The 16,756-nt window shown below is 46.0% G+C and overlaps 1 protein-coding gene across 1 annotated transcript in view; it reads right to left on the reverse strand.

Moving 5' to 3' along the window:
* The window catches only part of RAB31 (RAB31, member RAS oncogene family), a 145,110-nt gene that overhangs the window by 20,670 nt on the left and 107,684 nt on the right, over positions 1-16,756 (reverse strand). The window contains exon 6 of the mRNA XM_007517165.3: positions 1,908-2,017. Coding sequence (XP_007517227.1) covers positions 1,908-2,017 — 110 coding nt within the window. The remainder of the gene's footprint in view (positions 1-1,907; positions 2,018-16,756) is intronic.

Here is a 16,756-nt window from a genome sequence, read left to right on the forward strand (position 1 = left end):
TACAGACTACAAGCACTCCAGCCGGTGAGCTTGAGAACATTGCACTGTGAGAGTAGGGCCTAACAGCAGGAAGGGGGTGTGGATTCCAGTGAGAAGAAATGTAACCAAGTTTGGAGTAGGGCACCAAAGTAAAAATCTCTGGGTTGAGGGCAAGGAAGGAAGTTCGGCTTCACTGGGGGGTTGGGGGTGGGGAGGTGGATAGGATGGGACACAGTCTTTTGGTGGTGGGAATGGTGTTTATGTACACTCCTATTAAATTGTAGTCCTATAAATCACAATTTAATTAATATGAGAGGGGGAAATTGATTGAATGTCTCAAACTTTTTAATGCACAGACCATAGGCTGAGTCTTTAAAATGTTGACTCTCTAGATGACTCCAGGCAAACAAAATAAGATAATTTTAGTATTTCTCTTGCCTGAGCGAAAAAAGGTCACATCTCTATTCTACATGAACTGGACTTAGGGGTTAGATGGAGGAATGATTAATAGTTTCCTCATTTCTCTTAAGCTAATTAATAGAAAGTAGCAGTTCCCTTTGTCCCATCCTTTTATTTATGCTGGCTCTCCATAAATAATCTTTATCAAAAGAGCTGCTTCCCAGCCATCAACAGCAAAATGTCACCTCAGAATTTCACTGGGAATGGCTGTTCTGGGTCCCTCACAGAGCTGTTTACTGGCAGCCATATTGGAAAACTATCCTGAGAGATTCTCACAGCATCACTGGGGACTTTGCAATCAGTATATTTAGTGAGGTTCTGGGACTCAAAGTTCTGAGGAAGCCACCCTAGGAAAAGTTAAGCCCTGAAATAATTGGCAGTGATTTATGACTATCTTGGCTCCACACAGTTCCAGAAGGGAAACTGACAGTTTGATCTTTCCTCTGCTTGAGGTCATCATTGGCAGTGCTCTCAAAGTCACAGGGGCCTTTTGCTTCCCAGAACAGATTTGACTTCCTTTTAACTCACTTTGGTTCATTACATTAGACTCTGAGAGCCAACGCCCGAGGATACTTTGTTTCTTTTGGCTTGGAGGATGATGCTCTTAAAACAGGGAACTAACTCTTCTCTACCCTACACATGCTGCACAGAAAGTCAAACAAGAATGGAGTTCAGCTCCCCACCAAGCCCCAGCTCAACACCTGAAAGCCGGTATCCAAGAGATAAGTACTGGCGAGAGGAAACCAGGCTTATTTAAAGATGCCAGCTGGGGCCAGGTGGTGGCACACCTACTAAGTGCACACACTATAGTGTGCAAGGACCCAGGTTTGAGCCCTCCCGGTACCCACCTGCAGGTGTCTGTCCTCTCTTCCTCTCTACCACCACATTCCCTCTCAATTTAAATAAACAAACAAACAAACAAATAAATAAATATGCCAGCTACCTGACAACATGGCAGACTCATCTCTCTGAAAATTATCTTACCCTCAGGTTGGGGTTTTAAGGCTTGAGAAGGGGACAGGAGGAAGGGGGGCGGGCAGTGGTTGACCTAAATGATTGCACATGGACCCCAGTTAAAGCCCCCAGTCCCGACTTGTAGGGGAAAAGCTTCATGAGGGGTGCAACAGTTCTGTAAGACTTTGGTCTTCTATATTCTACCACTATTTCATTTTCCCCCCTCCCCTTAATAGACTAACATGAAATGTATAACTTGTTAAGTGCAAACAGAATTTTATTTTTATTTTTTCCATAGGGTTCCTCCCTCTTGCTGCATAAAACACAGAATCGACAGCCTAATAGCAGAGTTCAGGAGATGTGGAATTGGCTTGGGTCTTCCCCGAGCACAGGCTTGTAGGTTTTCTATCTGTGGCATCAGACAAGTTCAAGTTCTGACTTTGCATCTGTGACTCTTGGACGCTCAGAAGCTCAGAAACAGAAGGTGAGCAGGAGGCACAGTTTTAGGTACTTACTGATTCCTTGAAAGAGCTCTTCGATATTGATGGCGTTTTTTGCGCTTGTTTCCACCACGAGGGCGCCTATGGATTCAGCGTATTCCTTAGCATCCTTCAAGGGAACTTCCCTGGAAAAGAGGCCAAACCCGGACTGAAATGAACGCTTGTCTGTAAAACATAAGCAACCTAGACAGACCAGACAAAGGTCTTGCACAGAATCAGTTCTTTGGTTTTCCTGCAGACTATCAACTCAGCCTGTAATAAAAGCCCAGTATGGGTGAGACCTTTTCAAAGTGTAAAACTCGGGCACATGACGTGCATATGTAAAAGTGCTCACAGTCTGCCAGAAGGAAAGAATTTGAGAACAGTAGGGAAATCACTGAGTACCGCTGTATACATTCTAGTTGTCAAAGTTAGGGTTGGTTGGCACTTTTCACCGTAATGACTCAGTATTTAAAAAAAAATTATGTCTGTGTTCGTGGGCAAGCTTGCATGCTTCTGAGAATAAGACTTTTCTATCCTACTGTCTTTTATTTATTTATTTTACCTCCAGGGTTATTGCTGGGGCTCAGTGCCTGCACCATGAATCTACTACTCCTGGAGGCCACTCCCCCCCCCTTTTGTTGCCCTTGTTGTTGTAGCCTTGTGGTTATTATTATCATTGTCATTGATGTCATTCGTTGTTGGATAGGACAGAGAGAAATGGAGAGAGGAAGGGAAGACAGAGGGGGGAGAGAAAGACAGACACCTGCAGACCTGCTTCACCGCCTGTGAAGCGACTCCCCTGCAGGTGGGGAGCCAGGGGCTCAAACCGGGACCCCTACACTGGTCCCACGCTCCGCTCCGCACCCAACCCACCATGCCACCACCCAACCCCCATCCTACTGTCTTTTACAAGTCACAGAAAATAATGTAGTATGATTTTTTAAATTTCTTTATATTTATTCCCTTTTGTTGTCCTTACTGTTTTATTGTTGTAGTTATTATTGATGTCATTGTTGTTGAATAGGACAGAGAGAAATGGAGAGAGGAGGGGAAGACAGAGAGGGGGAGAGAAAGACAGACACCTGCAGACCTGCTTCACCACCTGTGAAGCGACTCCCCTGCAGGTGGGGAGCCGGGGGCTCGAACCGGAATCCTTATGCCGGTCCTTGTGCTTTGTGCCACCTGCACTTAACCCACTGCACTCCCGCTCAACTCCCCTGTAGTATGATTTTAAGGTTTGGAAATTATCACAGTCATAGTCGCAGTGCTACATATTTAGACTTATGCCTTTACTCATTTTTTAAAAAATGAGAGACATAAAACATATCCTGAAAGTATCTCTCTTTTCTCTACCTCCCTTTCCCTCTTGATTTCTCTGTGTTTCTATCCAATAAATAAGTAAAGATCAGTTATGAGAAACAATAACAACACATGCTACAGAAGTTGTGGGGACAGAGGAACCCTCCTGCAATGCTGATGGAGGTGTCAGTGGGTCCATCCCCAGTGTAGAGAACAGCCTAGAGAACTCTCAGAAGGCTAGAAGTGGCCCTGCCCTATGACCCTGCAATTCCTCTCCTGGGGATATATCCTAACGAACCAAACACACCCATCCAAAAAGATCTGTGTATACCTATGTTCATAGCAACACAATTTGTAATAGCCAAAACCTGGAAGCAACCCAGGTATCCAACAACAGATGACTGGCTGAGAAAAGTATGGTCTATATACACAATGGAATACTACGCAGCTATTAAAAATGGTGAATTCTGGGGGTCGGGTGGTAGTGCAGTGAGTTAAGCATACATAGTGCGAAGCACAAAGACCAGTGTAAGGATCCCAGTTCAAGCCTCTGGCTCCTCACCTGCAGGGGAGTCGCTTCACAGGCGGTGAAGCAGGACTGTAGGTGTCTGTCTCTTCCCCTCTATGTCTTCCCCTCTTCTCTCTATTTCTGTCTGTCCAATCCAATAATAATGACATCAACAACAATAATAATAACAACAACAATAAAACAACAGGGCAACAAAAGGGAAAATAAATAATAAATTTTAAAAGTTTTTAAAAATGGTGAATTCTTTACCTTCTTCACCTCATCTTGGATGGAGCTTGAAGGAATCATGTTAAGTAAGATAAGTCAGAAACAGAAGGATGAATATGGGATGATCTCACTCAAAGACAGACGTTAAGAAATAAGAACAGAAGGGAAAACACAGAGCAGAACTTGGACTATAGTTGATGTATTGCACCAAAGTAAAAGACTGGGGAGAGAGTAGTGGATTCAGGTCCTGGAACATGATGGCAGAGATGGGAGGTGAATATGTTCTGTGGAAAAGTGAGAAATGTTATACATGTACCAACTACTGTATTTTAATGTAGACTGTAAATGACTAATCCTCCAATAAAGAAAAAAAATCAGCTATGTACCCTCTACCACTTTGGGTGTGATAGGGATGCAAAAATGAATGATATGTTGCCTGAATGGAGGGAAGATGGGTCATGGGGGTGGGTGGGTGATGGAGCACACATAGTACAATGTACAAGGACCCAGGTTCAAGCCTCTGGTCCCACCTGCAGGGGAAAGCTTTGCGAGTGGTGAAGCTGTGTTGCAGGTGTCTCTCTGTCTCTCTCCCTCTCTCTCACCCCTTCCCTCTTGATTTCGGCTGTCTCTATCCAGTAAATAAATAAATAAATAAATAAAAGAAATTTAAAAATAAAAACAGAGATAAGACCAGGAGAGACCTAGAGCTGAGAGTGGGAAAATCTGGTAGGAATGGTGGCTGATGGGCAGGAGGAAGTCCAAGGGTCACAGAACAGGAGGATGATAGCATCAGCTCTACGTTTGAGGGAATAACAGTGGACACAATGAACTAGCAAGGGGGAGTGATGACAAGAACCAGCAGCCCCTCTAATATGAAGGTAAGAGAGAATAGGATGCTGATAAAAGGAGCACTACAGAAAAAGGAAAAAAGAACAGCCAGAAGTTCGACACTGGCTGTGGGGCATGAAGAGTCATCGACGTCCACTCTCCCTTCTGTTCATCCTCCAACGTCCTCAAAAGCTTCAGTTGGAATCTGTACTTCCTTGGCCCTTCTCACCAAAGACAGACTAGAAGAGGCTAGGCATCCCTCTTTATTACTTCTAAAAGATTATCCCTGGCTTCTTACAGGTTTTCAAGTCAAGTCTTAAAAGACTCTTGGTGGCGATGCATTTTCTATCTGAAAACACTCCAGAAAAGGGACTCTCTGAGTTCAGTTTGGCCTACTACTCTAATTTTTATTTCTCTGGCAATCTTTATTGAGCCATAAATAGAAGGGTGGGGATCAACGGGACCCAAATGTGAGATGGATAAGGTTGGCTGTGGCCGGCTAATCTCTACCTGGGACTAGAGGCTCATCCAGCAACCAAGTTGTTTCAAAAACCCCTCAAATGTGAAAGATTAAAAATACAGTAAGTATAGCAAATACTCCTCAACCCCTCTCCCATTGCAGGAGAAGCAGGATAGAATAGGTCTCATCAAAATTAAGGGGAGGGGGCACCTGGCGGCTCATCTGGTTAAACGCACACTATAGTGTGCAAGGACCCAGGTTCAAGCCCCTGGTCCCACCTACAGGGAGGAAAGCTTCACAAGTGGCGGAGAAGTGCTGCAGGTGTCTCTCTCTTCCCCTCTCCCTGTTTCTCCCTCCCATCTCAATTTCTGTCTCTATACAATAATAAATAAGCAAATGCTTTTTTAAAAATTTAGGGGAGGGGAGTCGGGTGTAGCGCAGCGGGTTAAGCGCACGTGGCACAAAATGCAAGGACCAGCCTAAGGATCTGGGTTAGAGCCCCTGGCTCCCCACCTGCAGGGAGTCGCTTCACAGGCAGTGAAACAGGTCTTCAGGTGTCTATCTTTCTCTCCCCCATCTTCCCCTCCTCTCTTCATTTCTCTCTGTCCTATCTACCAACAATGACATCAATAACAACAACAACAATAACTACAATAAAAAAAAAACAAGGACAACAAAAGGGAAAATTGTCAGGAAATTGTGAAGATGTGGTTGAGCTCGGCAGGGCTCACAAAGCACCCTGCACTTCTGATACTATGGCCTTTCTACATAATAACTGTTTTGCCTGAAAGATCCCAACCCATTCCACTCCTTTGATCTATCTTCTTTCTACCCTCAAGACCCTCCCTGCCTGCAGGGTAGTATTAATCTCACCAGTTAAAACCCTCGAAACAGTTGCTAAAGAAGTTTCTACCTTCCTAGCCCCTTTTGCCTTTCTCCGCCCCTTTCCTAGCCATTTCTGTTTCCAACTTGCCACTTCTGGATATGCCCTTTAAAAGTCTTGGCTCTCTGATTGATAAAGAGATTTGCATTGTCTCGCCACCACATGTTTGGTTCCTGAGTCATCTCCCTCGCGTTGCTGAGTGAGTAGCAGCCCAGGCTGGCTCCAGTTGAGTTCTCTCCAACCCAAAGAGTACGCACCTGGGAAGAGGCACCCCCACGCTAGCCCAGCTGAAAATAAATAAATAAATACAAAAAGTATTTACAAAAAATTAAGAGGTGGTCCGGGAGGTGGCGCAGTGGATAAAGCATTGGATTCTCAACCATGAGGTCCTGAGTTCAATCCCCGGCAGCACATGTACCAGAGTGATGTCTGGTTCTTTCTCTCCTCCTATCTTTCTCATGAATAAATAAATAAATTCTTTTTTAAAAAAAAAATTAAGGGAAGAACAGTCATTTGCAACGCCATCTTAACTATGCAGCCTGCAGAGAATAGTAAAGCAATCCTTTAAGTCTTATGGTGCTGGGCCTTGACATTGGAAAAAACTGCAGCAAAGGTGGGCGCGAGGAATAACATCATTGCAAGACTGGCCAGCTCCTCATGGGGCGCGAGCGCTTCCACACTACGATCATCATCTCTGGCATTATGCTATTCCACTGCAGAATACTGTGCCCCAGTATGGTTCCGTAGCCCCCATGTCCACTTGGTCGATTCCAAATTATATTCCTCCATGAGGATCATTTCTGGAACCATCCGTTCCATCCCAGTTCCATGGCTGCCAGTTCTTAGTAACATCGCCCCGCCAGATATTTGTTGGGATGCGGCATCATCTAAGTTCATTTCCCACGTCTACGCTCGACCGGACCTGCCAATATACACAGATATCTTCGCCCACCCTGTCCAACGCTTGATGTCTCGTCACCCAATCTGGTCCCCTACACCTACACTGAACTTCTCTGTTCCAGTCTCTTGGAAACAGAGCTGGCAGTCAGCTGAGGTAAAGAACAAACACCTCATCACAGACCCCTGCAAGCGTCAACCCGGCTTTGACCTAGCACGTTATGATCGGGCCCTCCTCAATTGCTATCGAACAGGCCATGGCCGGTGCGCCGCTATGTTCCATCGCTGGGGAGCCAGAGACGACCCGAACTGCCCCTGCGGCTACAGACAATGACCCACATAGTCAACGACTGCCACCTCTCCAGATTCAAAGGAGGTCTCGAAACTTTACATCAGGCTCAACCTGATGCTGTTGACTGGCTACGGAAGAAGGGCAAACGCTAGAAGAAGAAGATTGGAAACATAGACAGATTTGTTCTTAGACTTCTAGGTAAATAAATGACTTGCCTAATGTGACACACTGAACCAGGAGTGGGGACTAGGTCTAATTCAAGGTCCTCTGGCTCTGGTCCTAATCAGGCATTGACAACACAACCACTCAACTGGCACCCCAGAAGCTGTTCTGCTGATTTTTATAAAGGCAGAAGATGTGGATCTAAAACGTCTCCCAACAGTAAATGACAGGAGGCCAGAAAGAAACACATTCCATGTTAAAGATCAGGCTATTAGGGAGTCAGGTGGTAATGCAGCAGGTTAAGCACATGTGGCACAAAGCACAAGGACCGGCGTTAAGGATCCCGGTTCGAGCCCCCGGCTCCCCACCTGCAGGGGAATCGCTTCACAAGTGGTGAAGCAAGTCTGCAGGTGTCTTATCTTTCTTTCCCTCTCTCTGTCTTCCCCTCCTCTCTCCATTTCTCTCTGTCCTATCCAACAACGATGACATCAATAACAACAACAACAACAACAACAACAAAACAAGGGCAACAAAAGGGAATAAATAAATAAAATAAATATTTTTTTAAAAAGAACAGACTACTATTCTAACAGTGAAAGTCCCTCTCACATGAACTTTACAGCAAGGATTCCAAAGAACAAGGCTACCTACTATGGCACCCTGACATTGAGGAGTTGGGTTGGCCAATGAGAGTAACTCTCCTGCACTCCGTTTATAGAAACTGTGCAGAAGTTAAGTTTCTGCCATCTATCCTGAATGGCAAAAGGTAAGACAACATGGTGGCTTGAAGGTTCACAACTTCCCTTGTCTTTGTTCCAGCTTGTTTTGTGTTGTCAGGGCAAACAATGGTTCCAGGGCCTGGTCTAGTTGATCCCAAATACCACCTCCTATTTATCCAGAAATAAACAAGACAGAAGTTTTCAGACCTTTCCCTTACTGGAATAGTTTCAAAAAAAAAAAAAAAAAAAGATGAAACAGAGAGGGTGGTTTGAGAACCAGCTCTCAGCCTCTACTGAACATGTGAATTGGCAATAACGCTTTCTCTGGTCTCACAGAAGCCGGCTTGGCGGTGTTGGACGTTTTCCGGCCCTGGGCAACAGGCCCTTGTTTGGTTTCAGAGTGAGATTTAGCAGGACCAACCACTTGCAGGTCTGCCAAAATAGGTTTCTATTACTATGCTATAATAAGAAATACATCTTGGTCTTTCTCTCCCCCTCTCTGTCTTCTCCTCCTCTCTCCATTTCTCTCTGTCCTATCCAACAACGATGACAACAATAATAACTACAACAATACAACAACAAGGGCAACAAAAGGGAATAAATACATATTATAAAAATATACAAAAAATTTAAAAAATAAAAAATAAAATAAGAAATACATCTTATTTGGTTTTTGTCCCTGGTTCTTGGCATACAATTCCTAAAAACCACAGAAATTTCCTGAATGATAGATATTTTTTTTTTGTCTGTTTGCAAATCCCAGTCAACCACTTCCATATTTCCGATAGGAAAGGGGCCCTTGGTAGCTTCTGGATCCGGGGGGGGGGGGGGTTGTTGACTGTAAACCACCATGTGGTTAGAGGGGTGTAGACCTTTCAACCCCACTCCCCAGCCTTTGTGGAGAGCTGAGGGAGGGCCCTGGAGATTCAATCAATCATGACTCATTTGAAAGCCTCAACTCTTAGAACAGGGGGCTGGGTGGTAGCACAGCAGGGGAAGTGCACATGGAGTGAAGCACAAGGGCCTATTGTTCCTGGTTCGGCCTATTGTTCCCGGGTTCGAGCCCCTGGCTCCTACCTGAAGGGGGTGAGGGGTCGCTTCACAAGTGGTGAAGCAGGTCTGCAGGTGTCTATCTTTCTCTCCTCCACTCTGTCTTCCCCTCTTCTCTCAATTTCTCTCTGTCATATCCAACAACAACAATGGCAACTATAACAAGGGCAACAAAATGGAAAAAACGGCCTCCAGGAGCAGTGGATTAGTAGTGCTGGCACCAAGCCCCGGCAATAATAACTCTTAGAACACAGTGCTTGCAGAACAAACATGGAAGCCCAGGCAAGGAAGGTGTGCCTCAGACAGCGTGCATTCTCCCCTCACATGCCCTTTTTTCATGCTCTCTTCAGAAGCTGATCCTCTTCTGTCCAGCCCTTCAATGTCAGCATCATCTAGGCTTCTTCTTTGAGTACCTTGTCCCAACCCTACCTCACAACAGGAGAGGCTGAATGGCCAACTACAGGCAGGAGTGGTCACTGAGATTCAGAGCTGGATAGGGTTCCTTTCAGAATCAGTAGAAAAAATGGGAGAAAGCTGGAGACCATGGGAAGTTCTAGCCTCGTTACCGGAGAAATATTGAGTTCAAGGAGTCACAGAGGATATTACGCTCAAGGCAGAGTCAAGAGCTAAAGGACGTGGTACTCAGGATGGAGGAAGGGTGCCAGCCTCCACCAAGGGACACTGGGCAGCAGGGCACTCCTGGGTTCACCAGCACTTAGTGTGCAGTTATCAACCGAGAGGGGGGATATATTCTGCCCTTTCTCTTCCACCGTCAGACAAATCTCCCTCCTAGAGGAGCAGACTGCTGTTCATTGCTATTTGAACAGAAAACAGACTTTGGGGGCTAGGTGGTAACGCAGCAGGTTAAGCGCACATGGCACAAAGCACAAGGACCAGTGTAAGGATCCCAGTTCAAGCCCCCTGCCCCACCTGCAGGGGGGTCACTTCATAAGAAGTGAAGCAGGTCTGCAGGTATGTTTCTCTCCCCCTCTTGATTCCTCTCTGTTCTATCCAACAACAACAGCAGTAACAATAAGGGCAACAAAATGGGGGAAATGGCCTCCAGGAGCAGTGGATTCGTAGTGCAGGTACCAAGCCCCAGCAATAATCCTGGAGGCAAAAAAAAAAAAGGGGGCTCCACCAATCTAACTTGTCAAAGACTAACTAACAAATAGTTTTTTTTCTTTTTGCCCATCAGTCTGCTACTCTTGTACCTGCTACCGCCCGCCCAAGCAGAAGGCACACAGGCGTGGTAAACAGCTTCCTTGAGGCCTCACCTCCACTGGCCCTGCCTTCGCTGGGTCAGACCCTCTTTATCTAACACACAATCCCTCTAGCTTCCTGCAGCCCACTATCCACATGTCCAGTAGGAGGATCTCACAAAATCGCAAATAAATCTTTTTTTTTTAATTTCATTCATCATTAATTGGCTTGTTTGGACCAGATTACCACTCAGCTTTGAGCGATGCTAGGGACCTAACCTGGGGCCCCTTGCTTGCATGTCTTTGCTACTGTTGTGGCATATCCCTGGTCCTGAAAAGTCTATCGAGTATCCCCTTAAATAAAATTCTTCCAGGTCTTCTAACTGATCCCTCTCTCCACCATCACTGGTCATCTCCATCAGGAACAGCATCAGGGACCCACTTGTGGGCCTCTAGAGGACCTGCCCTCAATGTGGAACGACAGTGCTACCACTCTCTGAAGGGAGGCTGGGCCAACATACTCCAGGAACACTGGTCCTGAAATGAGTGCAGCCTAGAATGTTCCTACCTACGGCCAGGGAGTGTGAGCTCACACGGACAGGGATGCAGAGGGTACACAGGCTCCTGTGCTGAATGTGGGTCCTGAATCAGATCGATGGGGTTTACACTTAATGGTATTTATATACTTTTCCCATATTGGGGAGCTACTCTCTGCCCTGATCCAGCTTTCTAGTCCTACTTCCAACTCTGACACCCTCTCCCCAGACACCATCTCCCCTGCATGTTAGCTGTTGGCCTCAGACAAAAATTAGGAAAGTCATGGGTCCCTTAGAATATACCTAAGATAGATTTCCTAGCTTCTTCCAAAATGGAGACCCCAAACCTCATCTGCTAAACTTTTACCTTTAGGTTCCTGATTGTTAAACAATTTGTTCTGCTTTCTATCTTAATGTTTTTCAGCCACCAACTTGCAGATGCTACCATAACGCCAACCTGACTTCCCTGGGCAGATGACCTCAACAATGTGTCCTGGAACCTCCCCTCCCCAGAGCCCTTCCCCTCTAATGAAAGATAGAAACAGGCTGGGAGTATGGATCTACCTGCCAACGCCCATGTTCAGCGGAGAAGCAATTATAGACCTTCCACCATCTGCACCCCATAATGATCCTGGGTCCATACTCCCAGAGGGATAAAGAATAGGAAAACTTCCAATGGAGGGGATGGGATACAGAACTCTGGTGGTGGGAACTGTGTCAAATTGTAGCACTTTTATCCAACGGGCTTGTTGATCATTATTAAATCAATAATAATAATAATAACTCCTCCAGGTCTTTCAGTTGCCTCAGGATAGAACACAACACATTAACAAGAAGCTTCCTTTCTCTTTCTCCTTCTCCTTCTTCTCCAAGCTGCAGCTGTTCCAAGTAGGCTGTCACTCTGGGAACTTGCTGTGCTTAGGTCTGCCCCTGGGTCTTGAACCTCTTTTCCCCTCCATTCCCCTCTGCTTGGTCACATGGCAATACTGCACTGTGGCCTCCTGGGTTACTCAGTTCTGCATGTCCCCCTCTCTATAGGTCTCTTCCTTCTCTTCCCTGACAGCCTCTGCATATTCTGGCATAATACTGTCATCCAGACACAATGTCTCCCAAATAAGCTGCAGATTTCTTTCTTACAAAATTAAAAAATATTTTAATTTGGAAGTCGGGCGGTAGCCCAATGGGTTAAGCGCAGGTGGCGCGAAGCACAAAGACTGGTGTAAGGATCCCGGTTCAAGACCGCGGTTCCCCACCTGCAGGGGAGTCACTTTGCAGGCGGGGAAGCAGGTCTGCAGGTGTCTTTCTCTCCCCCCTCTCTGTCTTCCCCTCCTCTCTCCATTTCTCTGTCCTATCCAACAATGATGACATCAATAACTACAACAATAATAACTACAACAATAAAACAAGGGCACAAAAGGGAAAAAATAAATATTTTGATTTATTTATTATTGGCTAGAGGCAGAGAAATCGAGAGAGAAGGGGGAGATAGAGAGGGAGAGAGACAGAGAGACACTTGCAGCCCTACTTCACCATTTGTGAAGCTTTCCCCCTGCAAGTGGGGACCAGGGACTTTAACCTAGGTCCTTGGGCATTGTAATGTGTGCACTCAACCAGGTGCGCCACCTCCTAGCCCCTTCTACAAAATTTTTTTTTTTTTGCTTTATTTGTACTTACTTACTTTTCTTATATTTGATAAGACAGAAAGAAATTGTGAGGGGAGGGGAAGTAGAGTGGGAGAAAGACACGTGTAGCATTGCCTCCGTGCTCAGGAAACGTGCCCTGCTGCAGGTGGGGACGTGGAGCTTGAACCTGGGTCCTTGTGTACAGTAAGTGTGTGCTCAATCACTGCCTGGCCCCAAGCTATTACTCTCTTGAGGCCAGGACCACTGTGTTTACTTAGGTATGCCTGTATCCCTGTAGGTCCTGGCATCTGAGAGGCAATCAGTAAATATCCACTGAGTGATGGCGTATCAAAATTAGCCTATGTTGCCTTAAGTAGAAAGGAGGACTTAATGGAGGAAAGGCAATTCAGACTTAAGGGACAGGGGAAGGGACATTGAGAACTTCCAGGTGTGGGAGGTGGGGTGGGAAATGGAGGGGTGGATGCTCACCTACCCTTCCAGATCGGCAGGGAGAGAAACGTAAGGGTAAAGATAACACCAGATGGGGCCGGGTGGTGGTGCACCTGGTTGAGCACATGTATTACAATGTGCAAGGAGTGGGGTTCGAGCCCTTGGCCCCCACCTTGTAGGGGAAAAGCTTTGCGAGTGGTAAAGCAGGGCTGCAGGTGTCTCTCTGTCTCTCTCCCTATCACCTCCCTCCCTCTTGATTTCTGGCTGTCTCTACCCAAATAAATAAATAAATAAATAAATAAATTTAAAAAATAATAATAACCCTAGAGGAGGTGTTTCCTGCTAGACGCTGATGTCCATGTGTTGGTATTTCAGGACGGCCCGCATAGGAACTTGCTGTGTGTCTTGGACACAGGCCTGAATTGGCCACAGCACTCAGAGGCTCTCAGCAGGGGTGGGGAGGGCACGGAGGCCATACATTCTTGTGTGCTCTAGAATTCTCAACAGGCTGTACTGTCGGTAAGGGTCTTGTTTTGTTGTTCGTGGGTGTAGCTTGGCAACACGGCATTTGACTCATCCAAATTTCAGAGTCATTCACGTCTCCATGCTGCAGAGGCTCTACCAAAGACAGAGCAGAGGGGAGAGGCAGACAGGTACATACCAAGAAAGACCTCTTGAAACCCCACCTGTGAGAGAGGGAAGTCAGGCCAGCAAGCAAAGGGGAGAATCATGTGCTTTGCCAGCGGTTCACACGGAAAGTTCAGTCCCACCGATTTCTGCTGAAAGTCAACGGAGATAAACGACTTCTGTTAATCATTGCCCCACCGTGTGTTCTGGCCATGGGTTTTGGGTCAGCATCTTTCACAGGTGGCCCAGTAAGTGTCTCACGTGAGAAAGGCAGTTTGAGTGTGTTGCTCACGGAAGTAACGTGATTTCCTTCACAGTCCATAAAAGTCCAAAGAAGCCAGACCTTCCACCTTCTGCACCCTATAATGACCTAGGAAAGCTGGGAGTCGGGTGGTAACACAGCGGGTTATAAGCACACGTGGTGCGAAGCCCAAGGACCGGCATAAGGACCCTGGTGAGGCGGTGAAGCAGGTCTGCAGGTGTCTTTCTCTCCCCCTCCTCTCTCCATTTCTCTCTGTCTTATCCAACAATGACGACATCAATAACAACAATAATAACTATAACAACAATAAAAAACAACAAGGGCCACAAAAGGGAAAATAAATAAATATTAAAAGATTTTAAAAAAAAGGATAGAAAAGCTCTCAGGGGAGGGGATGGGATACGGAGTTCTGGCGGTGGGAGTTGTGTGGAGTTGTCCCCCTCTTATCCTATGGTTTTTGTCAGTGTTTCCTTCTTATAAATAAACATTTTTTAAAAGTTCACTTTCACCAGGGACTGTGACCCCACCCCCACCCCTCGAAGGCTGGGAAATCTGTATTTAGATGGCTACAGTGGGTCGGAGAGACAGCTCACCAAATAGGGTGCATGCCTTGTCATATGCGCAGCCTGGGTTTGAGTCCTGGTACCACTGGGGAAGCAGCTGTGGCAACAGACTCTGGTGCCTCTTTACCTGAATGAAAAAGTGCCCCAGTCCAGTACAGTCACACAGGCATGGGGCTGTGGCTCTGGAAAAAGAGAGAGAGAGGAGACAGAGAGAAAAGGAGAGAGAGAGAGAGAGAAACGGCCCTACACTACCTAGTACATAATGCAATCAACATTTCTCAGCAAACGCTAGAAGAAGTGATGATTACACACAGTGAAGGGGTTGTGGCCTCTTTGACTCTTCGGAGAAGGAGTTAATCTGGTGGTTCAGGTGTGCGCTCACTAGTCTACTGACTTTCTAGAACATCACCACAGAGCGGGGAAGGCAGTGGCACGCCCAGCTGAGCACACACATTACCACACTCAAGGACGCGGGTTTGAGTCCCTGTAATTCACCTTCAAGGGTAATGCTTCACAAGCAGTGAAGCAGATCTACAAGTATCTACCTTTTTCTTCCTCTATCTCCCCCTCTCCTATCAAATGAGAGAGAGAGAGAGAGAGAGAGAGAGAGAGAGAGGGAGACTAGCCAGTGGATTTGTAGTGCTGGCACTGAGCGTCACTGATAACTCTAGCATATTAATGACCGAGCATTTTATATTCTGCCACGACTCCTGGAATACAATTGTTAAAGTCACACTAGGAAGGTTTTTTTTCCCTTTCCCTCTTTTTCTACCCTTCCAAGATCAAGCTTAAAAAACCAACTAAGCCAGCCATGAGTAAGTAGAAAGGCAGGAGATGAGTAGCAGACGGCTGGTTAAACGTCTAGTGGAATTAGTGTGTGTTTTTTTGTTAAAACCAACCCACATGTTTTAGGTATTCTAGCCAAAAGCAAAGGGAATCATTCACAACATTCCGTCAAAATCCAGCAGAGGAAGGCTTCAGGCTGTCTGCAAAGGCTGCTGAGTACCATGAAGCAGGCTGTGTCTTCCCCCACTCACTCAGGCAGTCCCAGAAATGAATAATAAGAGCCTGTTGTGCTCCCATTAGCTCATATTTTCTCTAAATATCCAAGATATTTGTGTACCATGCAAACGAAGCGGCCATTTTGGCAGTCGTCAAAGCAGCAAAACCCGTTTACAGTGCTAATCCTTGCAGATATTTGGATTGGTTTCCGTGTAAGCTGGACTAAAATGAACTTTCTCTTCAAGAAACCAAGAATAATTACCACCTTCACGGTAAGCATCTAAGTGGGCAAAAAAACACATTAGAATGACAATAAGCACTTATAGTTGAAACACTTGACATACGCACCCTGGGAAGGGTTTCTGTTCCCAGGGGGCCTTGCTGGTTTAATAAAGTGTGTGCCTAACTGCTATTCACCTGGGGTCAAATTCTTGGTGTCAAGTTCTAACAAGGTGAATCGGGTTCTGGGCCACAGACTTAAATGGATCTGTTCTCCTGGGAAAATGTCAGAATTCGAATCGAAGGATTCATGTGATAGGTGTGAGCAGGCAACACGGGTTCTCTGGAGCTGCTAGGTCCCATTTCTTTGTCTCTTTAATACCCCTTCTCCAGACAGAAACTGAGGCGACTCCCAGGAGGTCTGAGAGAACCTCTGGAAAAAAGCACTGACTCCAACTCCTGAGCAGAATACAATTAATAATAAATTTTCTCTTTTTAACTTATTAACCTTATTCTCTCTCATGGATCCTGTTCACACTCCGTATGAGGTGCAGTAAAACATGATGGACAAAAACATAGATGCTAGCACAGAATACTGAAATGAAAGCAGGTCTACGTCCTTTCAACTATAGAGAATCAGGGACCAGTTCTTTCTTTCTGTCTTTCTGTCTTTCTTTCTTTCTTTGCCTCCAGGGTTATTGCTGGGGCTCAGTGCCTACACCACGAATGCACTGCTCCTGTAGGCCATTCTTTTACCTTTTGTTGCCCTTGTTGTTTTATTGTTGTTGTAGTTATTATTATTGTTATTATTGATGTAGTCATCATTGTTGGATAGGACAGAGAGAAATGGAGAGAGGAGGGGAAGACAGAGAGGGGGAGAGAAAGATAGACACCTGCAGACCTGCTTCCCTGCCTGTGAAGCGACTCCCCTAAGGTGGGGGGAGGGGGGCGGGGATTGAACCGAGATCCTTATGCTGGTCCTTGTGCTTCACTTAACCTGCTGCGTTACCACCTGACACCCAGTAAATGTTTCAAACACATAAAGGAAAAAGTCAGTAAATCCTATTTCTTAG

The sequence above is a fragment of the Erinaceus europaeus genome, chromosome 10, assembly GCF_950295315.1.
Source record: "Erinaceus europaeus chromosome 10, mEriEur2.1, whole genome shotgun sequence".
Taxonomy (NCBI): domain Eukaryota; kingdom Metazoa; phylum Chordata; class Mammalia; order Eulipotyphla; family Erinaceidae; genus Erinaceus; species Erinaceus europaeus.